Below are 18,900 nucleotides of genomic sequence, written 5' to 3' on the forward strand. Positions count from 1 at the left end.
TCAGGACGTTTTTCCTGATGTCCAGCTGGAATCTGGCTTCCTTTAACTTGAGCCCATTATTCCATGTCCTGCACTCTAGGAGGATCGAGAAGAGATCCTGGCCCTCCTCCGTGTGACAACCTTTTAAGTCTTTGAAGAGTGCTCTCATGTCTCCCCTCAATCTTCTCTTCTCCAGGCTAAACATGCCCAGTTCTTTCAGTCTCTCTTCATAGGGCTTTGTTTCCAGACCCCTGATCATCCTGGTTGCCCTCCTCCGAACACGCTCCAGCTTGTCTGCGTCCTTCTTGAATTGTGGAGCCCAGAACTGGACACAATACTCTAGATGAGGCCTAACCAGGGCCGAATAGAGAGGAACCAGTACCTCACGTGATTTGGAAGCTCTACTTCTATTAATGCAGCCCAAAACAGCATTTGCCTTTCTTGCAGCCATATCGCACTGTTCAGCTTGCGATCTGCAACAATTCCAAGATCTTTCTCGTTTGTCTCCTGGGACAGGGCCGGCTGGGCAGCACTCGGTGGACTCCAAGGGCGTGTGCCCTGCAAGTTCTTCATCCCCCAACAATAGGGTGACCAACTGTCAGGATTTCCCCGGATTTGTCCTGGTTTTTGTTCTTTCCATGGTGTCAGGGGGGATTTTCTATAATTTTCAATAATGTCCTGGAACGACACACCTTCCTCTTTAAGGCTGCCATTAGCATGGCAGGAGGGAATGACATGCTTTCTTGAGGCACATCATTCCCCCACCCCAAGCTCCAATTGAGGTCTTAAAGGGGAAAGTGGGTCATTTGTGGACATTATAGAAAAGGCCCCAATTGGAGTGGATGGTGGTGGTGCAGAATGAAATCCTTTCCCCTCCTCCACTCCAATCGGGTTCTTTAAGGTGGCGGGGGAATAATGTACTTTCTGCAGGACTCAGAAAGCTGCTTTCCCCCCCCACACACACACTAGGTGTCCTCTTTTTTGGTTTCCCAAATATGGTCACCCTACCCAACAAACAAACTTTCCAATGGGAGAAGCAGGCAGACCTTTCAAAGATGCACCCAGTGGTTGAATACAAGTGGAAAACTGTGCACGGGATGGCACACATAGTTTTATGCAGAGAAAGGAAGAAAGAAAGACAGACAGACCACACTCCAATATGGACAAGAGCTGGAATGAACTTCAAGACGGACTTTGGAGGTTGGGTTTTTTGTATCTGCACATCCCTGGTTAAGGGTGCGGCAGTTCCCCTCCACCCCAATGAGACACATTGAGCAAGTGGATGAATGGTGAACAGGGATAATCCTTGTCGTGGCACCAATGGCTCTCATCCACTGCTTTTTGGGGCTCAACGTCACCAAGTTAGAGGCCATGTGAACAGCTGCAGTACTAGCGTCTGAGAATGTACACCCATTCCAGTAACAACCCAACATTATGATTGTTTTTTTTAAAAGAAAAATAAGAGTTCCCCCCACCCCCACAGACATACATGGGGAGGTGGGTGGAGGAATCATACAGACCACTCCGGGTCATACTCTGGCTCCCAATAACCCCAGCCGTGGGATGCTCCAAACTGGATTTTGGCTCTGGATTTAACAAGCTGAGACCAGCTGCCTGTTTAATGCAGCTGTTGTTGTTTGCTTACTCTCTGTCTCTTGATTTTTGTTGTTGCTCCCATTTCAAGACCCTGCAAGGGTTTACTGACCATGGTGGCAAAAGCTCACTTGGCTGCAGCTGTTGGCATAGCAGTCGTACAAAGAGGGTGGGTGGAAGGAAGGCCAGTGAATTCTTTGAGCAACTTTTGAGTTGCCTGCTGCTGCTCTCTCTCTCTCTCTCTCTCTCTCTCTCTCTCTCTCTCTCTCTCTCTCTCTCTGCTGGTGCTTATGGATTTTCACTTTCTGCATTCACATGAACCAACACAGATGCTAGAGCCTTCTGCTGGGGGTTACAGAGATGCATTTTCAACCCGAGGAGGAAGGAAGACATCTCATTGGGAGGACATCCAAGATTCATAAGAACCTAGGAGTGAACTCTGCTGGATCAGACCAGAGGCGTTTCTTGTCCACCATCCTGTTCCCACAGTTGTCCCAATGGGAAACCCATAATCAGGTCATCTTGTAACTCCTGTGCTAGTGAAGGTAGTGTGTAGCCGTCAGAGAACTGTATCAGCACAACCTCTGACTTAGGTAATATGTAACTTTCACAGCTAAGGACCTCAGAGGAGCTTTACAGTAACCACCCTCTGTCCTGTTCACAAATAAAATCCTTTTTGACTTCTGTCACTATAAATAAACAGAGTCTACTTCGGATCCCACCGCTGTCACCAACTTTTATGCCACAACACAGGCTCAAACTATGTGGAGAAAGGGGTTTAACTTGGACAAGGATTTTAATATATGTAATAATGCGCTGTGAGTTATATCTGCTGAGGTGAATGATTGTCAGAGTGGGTGTTAAATGTGCAAACTTAAGATGATAAATGCCAAACAGACATGTGGGAATTTTTGTGGTAGTTTTAAAAACAAAACAATCAAAATTTATTTTTAAAAGTTCACAAGCTTTGTTTCCAATAACATTTAAAAACCTTTTGGAAACCTTTCATACAATCCTGTCACCCATTCACATACGCGCTTTCCTTTTTCTCACACAATCACTCTTGAACTTTCTTTATTCTCAGTATTGATTGATATACCTTAACTACGTGCACACTACATTCTAAAGACACCACTCACTACACTGACCCTCAAATTTCCCAGAACTTAAGTACCATAAACACAGAGAGCACTACAGACTCTACGAGTACCTAACAAGTCTCCCTGAAAAGTTCTTTCAATCCCCTCAGTCCTTCCCTTATATATCACTCCTCCCCTCTCCAAAGACATTCTAACTCTGCCCACTCAGGCCAACATTCTAAAAACCACAGACTTACAAACTGCAGACATACATTTGGAATTGACCTGTGGGGTGTAACGCCACAGCAGCCCTCACAACTTGTAGCCACTGATAGTTTTATTCTTCACTGTCATCAAATACTTGAAAGGTTGTCACACAGAGGAGGGCCAGGATCTCTTCTTGATCCTCCCAGAGTGCGGGACACGGAGGGAGGGGTTCAAGTTACAGGAAGCCAGATTCCGGCTGGACATCAGGAAAAACTTCCTAATTGTTAGAGCAGCATGACAATGGAACCAGTGACCTAAGGACGTTGAGGGCTCTCCCACAGTAGAGGCCTTCAAGAGGCATCTAGACAACCATCTGTCAGGGATGCTTTAAGGTGGATTCCTGCATTGAGCAGGGGGTTGGATTCAATGGCTTTATAGGCCCCTTCCAACTCAACAAGTGTATGATTCTATTATTCTAATCCCATTTTAAATAGAACTGTGTTCAAAGTGGCCTCTTGTAATTCTCCACCCTATCTGTGGACAGAGAAGTTGAGGGGACATTTTCCTAAGGGGTACGACCCCGTTGGGTTCTGTTATGGTGAGAAAGGAAGGGTTATGTCTCCCTCTCCACTTTCTCCACATCCATACACATCTAAATGGTTAGGGCACATTCAGGCAAATTGTCATCCACACAGATCATTCACCATAGGAAGTAGTGATGATCAGTTTGCTATTTCACATGATGGCTGAGCTATTGGGCTAAAGCCTTGGCTATTTCACCCTTTCCCTATACTGTGAAATAAGAACCACACTACACAGGGGATATACTGTCTGTGATGTATACTGTCCACCATCTTTTCCAATTTGGATCTGGGATGTGGAATTAGGGGAGGGGAAATTTATCTCCCCCCTGCCAATATTATTTCCTTGATCAAAAGTTTATTTTTCAGCAGGATTGAGCCAGTTCGCCGCTTCCAGGCTGAACATGGACTTGAACATAATCTGAAGTCAAAATCCATACATTTCTGATTTGCAGTGCGATTCGTGGGCCCTGCCCCCCAAATGCAATTTGACAGCATGTGTACCTTTGAAAAATGCTCAAGAAAAAGGGGCACTAAAAATGATAAAAAAAAATATGCTTCATCGATGGAAGAAGACTGAGTACATTTCAAAGATGCACACAATTGATTTTAACAATGCAATGACATCCCTCTTTTAATTTTTGCAGGGACTCCTGAGACTTGGTACGGTGCTCCATTTGTCAGTTTTTTATTAAGGTCACCCTTGTCTTTCTCCCCGTAGGAATAAAGGTAAAGGTTCGCTCTTTCAGGCCTCCAATAGTGCGGGGTGGGGATGCTTCAATAGTTCCAGAAATTGCACATTTCCCCCTTTCACGTCACTTGTGGCCGCTGTTAGCATACAAGGAGGTAATGTGCAATTTTGGCAGCTGCTGGACACTTGCCAGGGCTTCAGAAATCTCACGAGTGCTCAGTGGAGGCTCGGGCGGCCTAGAGATTTCACCCACCCCTACCCAGTTCATACTTTCTGGGCTGAAGATTGATGCGGGCACAATCCGTGGACAAAGTCCCTCCATTTCTGAGCTTGAAATGTGTGATTCATGGTCTCCAGAGAAATGCATACTTTGGAAGAATGCGTAAAAATAAAACTTTAATCCAGAGGTGAAGAATGCATACATTTCAAAGGTGTGAACAACGGATAGGTAGGTTTGGAGGAAAACACACAGAAATACGCACAGATTTCCATGGGGAAACGTTGGGGTTTGCTCATTTGCACGTCCCTGAAGCGCCATGTATTCCTGAGCTTGCAGTCGTGTCTGAAAAACCCATTGGCTAGAAAAATGTGCTCCTTACAATGACATATTTTGGCGAGAGGGAAAAATAGCATTTTCATGCTTTAGTCATGAAACGTACACTTATTCCAGAGAGAGAGAGAGAGAGACAGACAGACAGACAGAGACAGGCAGGCCCATATTGAAGAATGAGGCAACCCCAACTTGATGGTGGAAATCAAAGAACATCAAGATGTTCAAATGTCACTGATTTCCCCCTTATCCAAGTCCAACCTGCTTTTGGTTTCATCCACTATTCATAAATTTCAAAGATTTATTAGTTGCCCTATAGCTTATCACTCTCTGGGCGAAGCACAATAAAAATCCGTAAATAAAATCAAAAATCCATAGCAATCCAATTACGAGCGGCATAATAAAACCAAGCAATTAAAAGCAGCTCAGGGTAAAACAACAGGCATTAGAAGATCTAAAAGTCACAAGGAGAAAATAACGTGACAGCAGAAACATACGGAGGATTCGAAAGGCCCGAGAGAATTTTTTTTTTTTAAGTATTTGCCTGGCTGTGGAAAGATAACAATGTAGGAGCCGTGTGAGCCTTTCTGGGGAGGGTATTCCATAACTGAGAAGGCAGGGAAGGGCTACTACTGGAAAGGTCCAATCCTGAGTAACTACCACCAATCCTTGGCCTGTGAGGGCCCTCAGAACAGGGTCTCCAATGAGAATCTCAGGGCTTGGGTAGGACTTCAGATATTCTGACCCTAAGCCATGAAGGGCTAGAGCAGTGGTTCCCAAAGTGGGCAGTACTGCCCCCTTGGGGGCGGTGGGATTGCATAGGGGGGCGCTAAGAGGCAAAGGGGCAGCAGGGGGGCGCTCGAGGTGGTCTTTTCCAAGAAGCACCTCTCCAGGAGGTCTTAAAACCCAGGGGCATTTTTATGGGAGAAGGTAGTTTGGTCCCAAGCCATATAGGGGAAGAATCCACACATGTATTAACACCGTTTAAGAAGAGTCCTTTTAATGGTGAATTGAAATGTTTCAAAAGCACCAAAATGCTAATGAAGAGACATACCCTGCTTGGTGTGCCCCGCCATGCCGGCTGCAAAACAGAGGCGTTCACTCTCTTTTTCCTCCCTCCCTTGGCAAGCCTGCTGCGGGTGCTTCGGATTTTGAATAAATATTCAATTAATTGTTACTGTTTTGAATTTTATTGTGATTATCTTCCTTAGTGGGTCATTGAAAACCGCTATTCTGAATAATGAGTTTTATAATGTAGGGTAGGGGGCACTGGCCATGAGTTTGTGGAACCAAGGGGGCGGTGACCTGAAAAAGTTTGGGAACCACTGGGCTAGAGCTTTGGTTAAAGCCACCATTTTGTCCTGGAGCCAGAAACAAACTGGGAGCCAATGAAGATGGCACGGTATGATCATAACACCTAGTTTCAGATCTAAGAGCGTAAGAAGAGTCCTGCTGGATCAGACTGAGGGTCCCTCTCGTCCAACTCTCTGATCACACAGTGGCCAATCAGTTGTTGAACAGGGACCAACGAAGCTGGACGTGGTGCAACAGCACCCTCCCACCTATGCTCCCCAGCAACTGGTGCACCCAGGCTTACTGCCTTTGATACTGGAGGTGCCACATAGCCATTAGGACCAGTAGCCATGGGTAGCCTTCTCCTCCAGGAATTCATCCAATCCCCTTTTCAAGCCGTCCAAGTTGGTGGCCTTGACCACATCTTGTGGTAGCGAATTCCATACTCTTAACTACGCACGGCGTGAAGAAGTCACCCTAACGTCGGCCAACTCGTTGCAGTTTTAGTTGGGCCAACTTGCGGGTATGCAAAATGAAGTTTGTGTGTTTGAGAGTTTCCCGACACTCGGGGAGATCCACCTCCTGATGGATTCCTCCGACATCCCTACATGCAGCAGAGCACCAATGTGGAACCTAAGATGAGGGGATCTGGAATTGAACCTTCCCCCGGAACCAGGATTTCCTCACCTGCCTAAAGCCATAGATACTAGGGCTGTGCACACACACCCCGAACCGCTTCGGGTCGATCCGACCCTTCCCTGATCCAATCCGGAACCGGATCCAGAGCGAGATCTGGAGGGTCGGATTGAGATTCAGACCCCATTTCGCCCCCTTCTCCACTTACTTGCCTCTGTGGCAGGGTCTTGCTATTTACTGTTTTACTCTGTACAGCACCATGTACATTGATGGTGCTATATAAATAAATAAATAATAATAATAATAATAATAATAATAATAATAATAATAATAATAATAATAATAATAATAATGGGGGATAAAATGGGGGCCGAGTAGGTCCCCCTCCCCCTTCTGCACTTACCCAGCTCTGCCACCGTTGCTGCACGGACTGTGGTGGCGGACGGGGGTGCCAAGTAAGCACCCCTCCCTGCTTACCTGGGTCCGGAGCTTCGGAACAGTCCAAATTGCTTCGGACCGTTCCGAACCGCTCCGAACCGCTCCGCACCTCCCCCGATCCGCTCCGGAACTGGGCATCAGAGGTGTGGATTGGCCTGCTCCGCTTCGGATTCAGGGAACTGAAATGGAGCAGCGCACACCCCTAATGGATACCTGGATTGGTCAAGGAAAGACCTCCGTGGTTCCTTTTGCATTTTGCAAATGGCATGCATTTTCTCCTTCAAGGTCAGAAGCCCAGGCGTCCCTTCCCTCGCCTGCCTCCCATCTTGAAATGAGATGCCTTCCCTGCCTCTCATCACCATTTTTAATGATAGGAATATTGCACCGGTGTGACTTATAAGTGCTATTCTAAGGGGTAGCGAGTCGATATATTTGTTTTCTCGCTTGATATACGGCGACCATAGGAAGCCATGCATGAAGTTTATTAAAGCTGCCTAATTTTCTATCAGTTCTGAGAACTATCGATCCGGTCCGTAGAAGTTATCTGACTTTAGCGCCAGCGTAGGTTAAAACGAAATCATTTAAAAGTGAAGGGGAGAAGAAACTAATTCTGCCCAAAAGCAGGGAATATAAAGAACCTTATTTGAATGCAGCTGCAAAATGCCTCGGATCAATGGCCCACATAGAGTTGATTTTGGTTTTTTTTAAAGAAAGCAAGAAACACAAATCATTGTGTACATTTTCAAGGAGCGATCAAGCCACACCAGAAGTGACTCGCTGCCCTGATCAGGAACGGCATTTTCAGGTTGAGGGTTTCAGTGCTAGAAGTTCAGGGCGGGTTATCTTAGGAAATCTTGGCTCATTGGCTGATGAAAGTAGAATTTGCTGCACCTCGGCGAAAGGAACAGATTTGCAGCAGATGCACCAGCTGAGGACTGAACGTAGAAGAGCTCTTTCAGATGGGGATGGGGTGTGGGATTGTGTTTCCTTACCATCGCTCTGTTTCCTGATTCTCCTCCACAATAGGAACGAGCTGAATCACACAGGGAAGAAAGGGAAAGACAGCAGCAACTGTTTAGTTTAGCGGACAGCACCCTCTAGTGGGCATTTTATAGTGCAACTTCTCCTGCACAAGGCAGGAAAGAGCGACAAATATCGCTATAGCTCAGTAGGTCAGGTTTTCGGAGTCTTGTTTTTGTAATGAATAGAACAGCAGAAGGAACGGGAGATGTGCAGGAGGATCACTGTGGTGTCAAAATGTCCCGGGAACTTCCGTGAGTGGCCAGTCACGAGCGTGCTATGAAATGTTCATCTAAAGAGGCTCCAACACGAATGGCCCGCTTCCATTGGTGGGGCTCAAGACCAGGTTCTACGGGAACAAGGATGTTGCATCAGTCACCATCAAATGCAGACTGGGCTTCTTTTATGCCTGGCTGCTGCTAGGGATGGGCGGACCGCCCTGCACCCGCCCTGTGTGGCGTTCCCCAAATCCCAGCACTTTTCCACTCAAAGGGCGGCTCGTTTTTTTCTGTAAGGGTCCCATTTACACAAATAGGGACCTTAAAGGGGATATGCAAGATTACGGGTGTTTACGCTCGGCAGCTTGACCCGGTGGCTCTACCACAGAACTGGTTAGGCTTCATCTAGAGTATTGTGTCCAGTTCTGGGCTCCACAATTCAAGAAGGATGCAGACAAGCTGGAGCGTGTTCAGAAGAGGGCAACCAGGATGATCAGAGGTCTAGAAACAAAGCCCTATGAAGAGAGACTGAAAGAACTGGGCATGTTTAGCCTGGAGAAGAGAAGATTGAGGGGAGACATGATAGCACTCTTCAAATACTTAAAAGGTTGTCACACAGAGGAGGGCCAGGATCTCTTCTCGATCCTCCCAGAGTGCAGGACACGGAATAACGGGCTCAAGTTAAAGGAAGCCAGATTCCGGCTGGACATCAGGAAAAACTTCCTGACTGTTAGAGCAGTGCGACGGTGGAATCAGTTACCTAGGGAGGTTGTGGTCTCTCCCACACTAGAGGCCTTCAAGAGGCAGCTGGACAACCACCTGTCAGGGATGCTTTAGGGTGGATTCCTGCATTGAGCAGGGGGTTGGACTTGATGGCCTTGTAGGCCCCTTCCAACTCTGCTATGATTCTATGATTCTATGAGCAGGGGCGTGGAAGTGGCGGCGGTCTGCAGATGGGAATCTGGGAGGTTGAACAAGGAGTCCGCTGGAGTCCTCTCTGCTCTCAGATTCCTGCAACATGCCTACTACTAGTAGTAGTAATTTCCCATTGGAGACCAAGACACCCTGAAATGTGTTGCATTACCACGGGGGTAGTTCACGCAACATTATCTTGTTGCTGGGAAAACCCTTTCCTCCCTCAGCCCCTTTGAGGATTGCAGCTATGCGCAGAAGAAATGGGGAGGTCTAAGGAGGTGGCAGATGAGGTCAGCATCCCTGCCAATAAAAGAAGTCCTGGTGCTACATCCCTGTGTACCTTGGCTGCTACTACATACTGAGCACACCATACTGAGACAACCCTCCCTCCCCGAAAAAGACTTCCAGGATCCCTGATGGGTTGGACGACAAAACTGGCTTCCGACGAAGATGAGTAGCTGTCATCTGCCTCTGCATTGTCTCAGATCTCGATGGAGTCAAACAAAGAGGGAGCCGTTTCTCGCCGTTGAAAGAGGCTCAGGCAGCTGTTTGCCCCACCTGTCTCTTCTGACTTGGCTTTGATAGACATCCTTTGCTTTGGAAATGGATCCACCACCCAGCACCGCCAAGGTGCGCGTGCTCCAGCTTGGCTGGGGAGGAAATGTATGTTACAAAGCGGAATATGTCCTGTCTGCAGATGATAGGGGTGGTGGCCTGGAAAACAAGAGACCCATGGGAGGAGGAGGAGGAGGAGGAGGAGGAGGAGGAGGAGGAGGAGGAAAAGGAGGAGTGCTCATCAACAGCAGCAGGTGACGTTCAAAAGGAAAAACCGCAGAAGGGTACGGCTACAAGTTCACTAAACTCCAATGAGAAAGTGATGTGTGGGTCAGTTTTCTGCCCTTCACTGCACTCTTCTACTTAAGTTTTGGCAAGGTCAGCCGCCAGAGCTAACAACAGAAAAGCTAGAATGTCACCCGACAGGGCTTAACCAGGCCCCGTGCTGCGTGATGGGCTGAAAGGTGCACAGCCGTGACAACGTGGTCGTGACCTGGCGCCGGCCGTCAGAGGTCTTTCAAGAAGTCTCCTTTCATCCCAGCGGTTTAAGCCTCTGCTTACGTTCAGAGGTAAGTTGGATTAAAGTCACACACGGGCAGGTGGGGGCAATTAAGTCCCACCCAACAAAGGGACCTCACTGAAGGATCACTCTGTGGGGCTGAAGCGAAGGACTGTGGGAAAGCCCATTGGCAGGAGATCAGAGAGGTCAGGTAGCACCATGAGTTTGGATTTTACATGGGAAAGTCCATAGCTCAGTGTTAGAGTGCCCGTTTTGCATGTGGAAGACCCTGAGTTCAGTTCCCAGTATCTCCAGTTTGGGCTGGTGGGGGGAGTCTCTGTCTAAAACCCCAGGAGAGTCTCTGCCAGTCATTATACACTATACCTTTATTCGGAAAGACGCGGGTGGATATTTTAATTCATCTTTAGGAAAAGGGCCATAGGTGAGTCGTGGGGCACCTGTTTTCCATGCCAAAAAGTCCAATCCGCAGCATTTCCAGGGAATATCCCTGCCTGAAACCTTGGCGATCCACTGCCGGTTGGTGTTGATTAGGGTGACCAACTGTCAGGATTTCCCCGGATTTGTCCTGGTTTTTGTGCTTTCCATGGTGTCAGGGGGGATTTTCTGTAATTTTCAATAATGTCCTGGAATGACACACCTTCCTCTTTAAGGCTGCCATTAGCATGGCAGGAGGGAATGACATGCTTTCTTGAGGCACATCATTCCCCCACCCTGAGCTCCAATTGAGGTCTTAAAGGGGAAAGTGGGTCATTCGTGGACATTATAGAAAAGGCCCCAATTGGAGTGGATGGTGGTGGTGCAGAATGAAATCCTTTCCCCTCCTCCACTCAAATCGGGTTCTTTAAAGTGGTGGGGGAATAACGTACTTTCTGAAGGACTCAGAAAGCTGCTTCCCCACACACACAAATTAAGTGTCCTCTCTTTTGGTTTCCCAAATATGGTCACCCTAGTGTGGATGGCACGATACTGAGCTGTCCGGATCGATGTTTGACTCAGCACTTTGGGAGACGCACGAGAACTCCTTTGCAGTTTGCAAATCACTCGAAAATGGCCCCTTCCCAAACTCGAAACTTGAATGCGAACGGGAGGACGTGCTCTCTCTGAAAATAGAAGCGGATTTTCCCAAGTTGTGTTTGCGTTGAAAAAAGGGCACTTCCAAAAAAAAAAGAAAAAAAAAGGGGGGGGCGCTTTAAAATGTGCGCTTTAAAAACACGCACATTAAGGAATGCACAATTTTAAAAAGGTTCAGTCCTGTGGCAAGAGTGACCTCTCCTTGTTCTGATGGCTGGAATGGGAGAGAGAAAAAAGATGGTGGCACAGAGAGAGAGAGAGAGAGAGAGAGAGAGAAAGAGGGAGGGAGGGAGGGAGGGAGGGAGGGAGGGGGTCCTTCCCCACCACTGGCTTTGAACCACATACAGACCCATAGGTTATCTCCAAGGGGGATGCAGCTCTGGACAGAAAAATGGCCCTAAGTCCTCCACCCAGATTTAGAGAGAGAGAGAGAGAGAGAGAGAGAGAGAGAGAGGGAGGGAGGGAGGGAGGGGGGTCCTTCCCCACCACTGGCTTTGAACCACATACAGACCCATAGGTTATCTCCAAGGGGGATGCAGCTCTGGACAGAAAAATGGCCCTAAGTCCTCCACCCAGATTTAGAGAGAGAGAGAGAGAGAGAGATAGAGGACGAAAACAAATCAACCCCATGCTCTGAAAATGTCATCTGTGGACAATCTATTAATGTTGCAAGTTTGCTGAATAATGGGCCAGGGAAATCTTTGCTTAGCTGCAGATCTGATTCCAAACACGAGACATCATTATAAGCAGCACAGCACATACAAGGCCACCATCCAGATCACAAGCGTGAGCCCGAAGAGGAGGCAATCGATGTTGCTGACGACGTGGCACCGCGTCGGTAAGCAAGGAGAAGCCGGCTCTGGGACGCCTTGCCTCGACCTGTGGGGGCGGGACCGGCAGTTGTATCGGACATCCCAGCAGGACAGCCAATGGCAGTCGGGTATGAGGATGATGTAAGCCGTTTGGTCATAATGGAAGATTCTTTTGAGCTGGGTGGAAGCCGACTCGCCAATGAACACCGAAGGGATGTGGATGTGCTTCGTGGCTTCCTTTTCGCTCAGCATGGCCACGAGGGCTTGGGAGTTGACGTTGTGCACAATGGCGGCCTGATACCCAGCTTGCTGAGCGTGGAGGACCTTGGTGGTGAAGGGGCAGTTGTCCCTCTGGATGAGAGCAACGAAGGCAACAGAGGAGCTGTTGGAGGGTGCAGGAGCTGCGATGGGTTGGCAGGCATTGGCTGGCTTGACTTCCACGACATAACCCAGGAGAACTTCGCGGTGGAGCGTGGGCCCAAAATGAGACGGCAAGGCCTCAAAATCTTGGCTGATGCCGTTGTGGTTGTAGACCGCACGGATGAAGGCTTTGGAGGGCGGGATATGGAGGAGAAGGGTCACCATAACCACCTGGGAAGGAAAGGGTAGAGCAACATGCATCCTAGATCAAGGATGGCGTTGTCTAAAGGGCTTCAACGGGATTTCTGGACCACTGGAGCATCAACTTGGTAGCTCCTAGAACAACCATGAAACCAAAGTGTTACTGGTTACAAGTCTTGAGGAAGGGGGACTTCACCCTTGGATGTTGTGGTGTTGGTTGATCTCCTCCTAAGAGCTCCTGGGCTTTCCTCAAAAGCTGATGGGCAATATTTACCCAGAAGCCTTTGTGACCTCATGCCCTCACTCACCCAACCTCCACTCACCTATGAAACATCTCCACCTGTTTTCAGCATGCCCCTCTCACCACGAGGTTTTAGACCCAGGGTCTCCGACGGGGTGCCCACTGACACCTCCCTCAGCACCACGATTTCAGGTGAGTCGCTTTGTAAAGTGGTGTGTTTTCAAAAGCGAACATTTTGCGAATGCAAATGCCAGTTTCGGAATTCGCCAACGTTTTTGGAGCACGTTTACTCCTATCCATCATCGGGGTTCCGGACAGGGCATTTTTGAAGGATTTCCAGAGTCAAACGAAATTCTCATAATCTCTATATCCTGGCATGTGCTCCCTGCTCCCTTTCCTCCACTGGAGATGGAGGAAAATCCCAGAAAATCCCAGTTGATCAGGCTGAGAGTTCGGGGATCTTATAGAGGTGGGATGTAGAAAGTTTGAAAGATGTTTAATGTTTTATTGAAAGACTTTGCTTAATGAACTCACGTTCCCGACGTTCTGTAGATGAAATCCCAAGTTTGGCTATGGCTGGGGCTTTGTGTACCAGTTTAGCTTCCTTTGCTATGAATCATAGAATCAAAGAATAGCAGAGTTGGAAGGGTCCTACAAGGCCATCGAGTCCAACCCCCTGCTCAATGCAGGAATCCACATTAAAGCATCCCCGACAGAGGGTTGTCCAGCTGCCTCTTGAAGGCCTCTAGTGTGGGAGAGCCCACAACCTTCCTAGGTAACTGATTCCCTTGTCGCACTGCTCTAACAGTCCGGTTGTTTTTCCAGATGTCCAGCCGGAATCTGGCTTCCTTTAACTTGAGCCCGTTATTCCATGTCCTGCACTCTGGGAGGATCGAGAAGAGATCCTGGCCCTCCTCTGTGTGACAACCTTTCAAGTATTTGAAGAGTGCTCTCATGTCTCCCCTCCATCTTCTCTTCTCCAGGCTAAACATGCCCAGTTCTTTCAGTCTCTCTTCATAGGGCTTTGTTTCCAGACCCCTGATCATCCTCGCTGCCCTTCTCTGAACACGCTCCAGCTTGTCTGCGTCCTTCTTGAATTGTGGAGCCCAGAACTGGACGCAATACTCTAGATGAGGCCTAACCAGGGCCGAATAGAGAGGAACCAGGACCTCACGTGATTTGGAAGCTCTACTTCTATGAATGCAGCCCAAAATAGCATTTGCCTTTCTTGCAGCCATATCGCACTGTTGGCTCCTATTCAGCTTGCGATCTACAACAATTGCAAGATCCTTCTCGTTGGTAGTATTTAGTGTTTTATTGAAAGACTTTACTTGATGAACTCACGTTCCCAACGTTCTGTAGATGAAACCCCAAGTTTGGCTACGGCTGGGGCTTTGTGTACCAGCTTAGCTTCCTTTGCTATGTATTCATCTAGTCCAAACCTGGCTCCTTCCTAGCATCTAGGCAGAGGACTTTCTTTTCCTGTCACCTGGGACCTGGTCCTTTTACCTGGGGATTTGAACCTGGGACTTTCTGCATGCAAAGCAGGTGCCCCTCTCCCACCCTAAGCAATGGTGTCCTCTCCTCCACAACTCTTTACGTTGCTACATCTTTACCTGCCAATCTCTTGTTGCTCCTCAGGCCATTGACAGTTGCATTGTAAACAGGTTTGAGTCACACTGGATCCAGACATTTATTTATTTATCTATCCTTGTCCTCCATCAAAAATGGCTCCCAGCAAAACAAAACAAAACAGAAAACAACAATCCCAGCTAGCAGGCTAACATTCCAAAAAAGACACGTCACACAAGGAAAAAGGGATGAGGAAGGATGAGGAAAAAATGAAGTATGGTCCAGCTTCCCTTCTAATGTCCTAGGATGGGAAGGGGGAACAGTCCAACAGGAGCAGGTCCTAATGTTCCCTTTACTTGCTTCTGTCTATTTCACTCCTGGTGTTAGTGGAGGTTGGTGGCTCCAATTTTGGTGGGTCCATGAATCCATTCTGGGCTTCAGTCAGAACCATCCAGAACTCCAAAGGGGGTGTCCAAGGAGCTGAACCCTATCCCGAAAATAAGCTCAGCGCCTTGGATATCTCCTTTTAGAGTTCTGGATGGTTTTGACTGAAACCCAGAAGGTGTTTATGGTGCCACCAAAATATGAGCCACCAGCCTCCACTGTAGTGGGTGAAATCGACATGGTGGATTGTCCAAGCGACGAAGACGGAACATTCCCTTCCATGATCTCCCAAGTTGTCCTTCAATCATGGGCTCTCCTTTAGCCTGTCTTGGCATTCTATCCAGCTGTGGGGATCTCTCCCATTCTCCATGCTGGAAATTGCTGTTGGCAAAGACGGATTCCCTCCCACGCCCCTTAAATATCCATTTCCTGGCAGGCCTCTTCACCAATTATAAATTTCATGGGAGCGCATTTTTGGAGAACGAAAGTCGCCTCCATCATGCGACAGCTCCTTCCTGTCTCTGCGGCTCGGCACACATTGGACTGAACGTATAGGCATAGGGGATCCACCGCCACCATTAAAGCTTCTTCTGTGGTGATGTGTCTGTCATTAATGTTGGACAGGAATCCCAAAGCAGACCTTTATTCAAGCTCTTTTTCAGATCCATAAGCAGAGGGCAGGAAAGCTGTAGAATGGGGGTACGGGCCATGACACTGAGCTTCAATTTAAGGGGGGGGGAATCAAGTTTCTAGCCCTGATGATTGCAAAGATATGCTTACATGGAGAAAGGGGTAGGTTTTCCTCAACATTCGCTCAAGAGTCTCCTGGGAGAAGGGAAATTGGGGGAAATGTTTTTTAAAGGGTATGAAAACATGGCATTCTTTCCCACACGTCTCATCTTTCGCTTCCTTCCCTCCCTCATTATACCATGCTTACAATACGAACTGGGGTCAAAGTCCGTACATTTCTGACCTGGCCTTGTGCACAAGTGTGCGTTAATTAATGGGAGAAGACTGCATCCTTTTCAAACACGCACACAATTGATGCATACCTTCGGAAACTTGGGGGGAAAAGGAGGCTAAGGGGAGACATGGCAGAGGTGTACAAAATTATGCATGGTCTGGAGAAGGTGGAAAGGGAGACATTTTTCTCCCGCTCTCAAAATACTAGAACCTGGAGTCATCCCATGAAGCTGATGGGTGGGAGGTTCAAGACAAATAGAATCATAGAATCATAGAATAGTAGAGTTGGAAGGGGCCTACAAGGCCATCGAGTCCAACCCCCTGCTCAATGCAGGAATCCACCCTAAAGCATCCCTGACAGATGGTTGTCCAGTTGCCTCTTGAAGGCCTCTAGTGTGGGAGAGCCCACAACCTCCCTAGGTCACTGGTTCCATTGTCGTACTGCTCTAACAGCCAGGAAGTTTTTCCTGATGTCCAGCTGGAATCTGGCTTCCTTTAACTTGAGCCCGTCATTCCGTGTCCTGCACTCTGGGAGGATCGAGAAGAGATCCTGGCCCTCCTCTGTGGGACAACCTTTTAGGTATTTGAAGAGTGCTCTCATGGAAGGACTTCTTCACACAGCGCATAGTTAAATTATGAAACTCGCTATCACAGGATGTAGTGATGGCCACCTATTTGGATGGCTTTAAAAGGGGGTTGGATAAATTCCTACTAGCCCTGATGCTTGTGTGCTACTTCCAGAATGCGAGGCAGTACCCTTGCAAGCACCAGTTGCTGGGGAACATGGGCGGGAGGGTGCTGTTGCACCATGTCCTGCTTGTTCATCCCTGTCCGATGGCTGCTTGGCCACTGTGCGACCAGAGTGCTGGACTAGATGGACCCTTGGTCTGATCCAGCATCAGGACACTTCTTACGTTGTGCATGAAAATATGCAAAGATTTGGGTGTCATCCCCCCTCCAATGTTCAAAATGTGAACAGACTCCGGCCATTCCTAGACCAGGCGTTAGAGCAGTGTGAGGCCCGGTCTCCCTCCTCTGCATCCAGATGATGCATGGGATTCTGGGGTCAGGTCGGGCTAATGCCTCCCTTAAGCTGGGATAAGCGAATTCGCTTATAGCCCGGCTTTTCCGCAGCCCCGGCCTGAGACTGCCCTGTCCCCCATCCTTCTTCCCCCCATCCCCCTTCCCCGGGGGGAAGGGGGATGGGGGGACAGAAGGACGGGGGACAGGGCATCGGGGAAGGGGGCTGGTGGGACAGAGGGATGGGGGATAGGGCATTGAGGAAGGGGGATGGGGAAAGAAGGACGGGGGACAGGGCATCGGTGAAGGTGGATGGGGGGGAAATAAGCCGGGGCATTGGGCATCGGGGAAGGGGGATGGGGGAAAAGAAGGACGCGGGACAGGGCATCAGGGAAGGGGGAGGACGGGTGAGGGAGCTGGCAGGGGGGCATCAGGCATTTTGGGGGGGAAATCAGGGGCAGGTTGAGCAGGGGACCCTATTTTTATTTTTTAAAAAACTTACCTTGTCTGGCGGTGGGCTCCTGCGCACATGGCCCTTTAAGGTTTGAAGAAAATGGCAGACGCGATGGGGCTTCCCCTTGCCCTGTCGCGTCTTACTTGTTGAAAAGGGCGACAGCGCGTGCTAGTTGCAGCGCGCCATCGCCCCAACTCGCGGCTGTATTATCCGGCTGGTCTAGCAAGGCCCTCCATTTGGAATAAGCTTCGAGATGCAATTGAGAGTTCTTGGGTGAGTTTAAAGTTCGTGCGTTTTTCCCCGCACATTCTGCCATTTGCACAAATTGGTGAGGAGTTTGTGCAAATAACGTCCGACTTCGCGCACGTTGACCGCAATTTGCTCAAATTGCTTAGAAATGCACGGAACATGCTGGACCTGTGGGGAAAACGAACAAATAAAGTTCCCCGAGTTTGGGAAAAAGCTCAGAACTCATCTTGCAAATGCAAATCGAATCATAAACGCTGTGGAGTAAAAACTACAACATGGATTTCCCAGCGACTGTCATCCCTAGTTAGGGGTCTTGGGTCCGGCTGGTGCTTTCTTGCTCTCTGCACCCACGATTTGCAAAATCAGAAGTATGCACATTAAGTCAACATGGCGGAATAAAGAATAACCATGCACAATGTGCATAATGTACACGGCACAGGGATGTCACACAATTTTAGGGGAAAGACAATAACAAACCAGGTATTATCCACACAGCCCTGTCCATGAATGATGGGTGTCAGGCAGAAATACACCCCGCCCTTTAAATCAACAGAGTTCAGGTGAGAGATTTACAATCAACAGAAGGCTGGTAAGAAATCCATCAGACCAACTAGGATTTTGCAATATTCTGGGTGGATTCCCACAAGTGACACGTTCACACCGATCCTTCTAATTTTACAGATGTGGTTCCTGTAGCATGGGATGCAGAAAATACAATTTTTTTAACCGGGTAGGATGGAAAATGTTATGGCCTTTCCCCCCTCCCCTCTTAACCCCCATAATTGATGAATAGGAGAAGAGAGAGAAAATGTTAATTCTTCTTCCTAGAGATGTGTAAGAATTTAATTTCCATTTGGAAATCATCCAGACTTGCTCTGTGCACAACCCCAAACGCACGTGTGAATGGGAGCTCATTTACCCCCCGAAAGTGTTCCTAAACTTACGTTATTGTCCGAAAGACCTCCCTGACCCAAATGAATTAGGAATGTCAGAGAAACCTGCAATAGAAATGTAATAAATAAATAAATAAATAAATAAATAGACTCAAATGAGTTCAGATTTCTAGCAATCCAACCTGCATATTCTTCAGTGCACCAGCTTTTTCCAGATCACATGGATTTCTTAGACTTGCAGACCATTTTTTCCCACTTTGGGAGGGGGGATTGTCACAAATTAGGGAAATCCAGTTCTTTCTTTTTTCTTTCTTTAACTCAGTGGGGTTCTGTGGCTTCTATGACTTGATTTGCATCTGCATATTTTGGTGGGGAAGAATTTGCACATTTTTCAAGAGCAAATTT

At 48.1% G+C, this 18,900-nt stretch overlaps 1 protein-coding gene across 1 annotated transcript; it reads right to left on the reverse strand.

Annotated features, from left to right (window-relative positions):
- Positions 1 to 12,086: 12,086 nt before the first annotated feature.
- Positions 12,087 to 12,743, reverse strand: LOC134413184 (E3 ubiquitin-protein ligase RNF167-like). The gene has a single exon (XM_063147313.1). The coding sequence runs from the start codon at positions 12,741 to 12,743 to the stop codon at positions 12,087 to 12,089; it is 657 nt and encodes a 218-aa protein (XP_063003383.1).
- Between the last annotated feature and the right edge of the window lie 6,157 nt (positions 12,744 to 18,900).

Source organism: Elgaria multicarinata, chromosome 23 (assembly GCF_023053635.1).
Source record: "Elgaria multicarinata webbii isolate HBS135686 ecotype San Diego chromosome 23, rElgMul1.1.pri, whole genome shotgun sequence".
In the NCBI taxonomy this organism is placed as follows: domain Eukaryota; kingdom Metazoa; phylum Chordata; class Lepidosauria; order Squamata; family Anguidae; genus Elgaria; species Elgaria multicarinata.

What these genes read in the sequence shown, in the direction of transcription:
- LOC134413184 (XM_063147313.1), bottom strand. Translation starts at nt 12,743, where the DNA reads ATGGTGACCCTTCTCCTCCATATCCCGCCCTCCAAAGCCTTCATCCGT.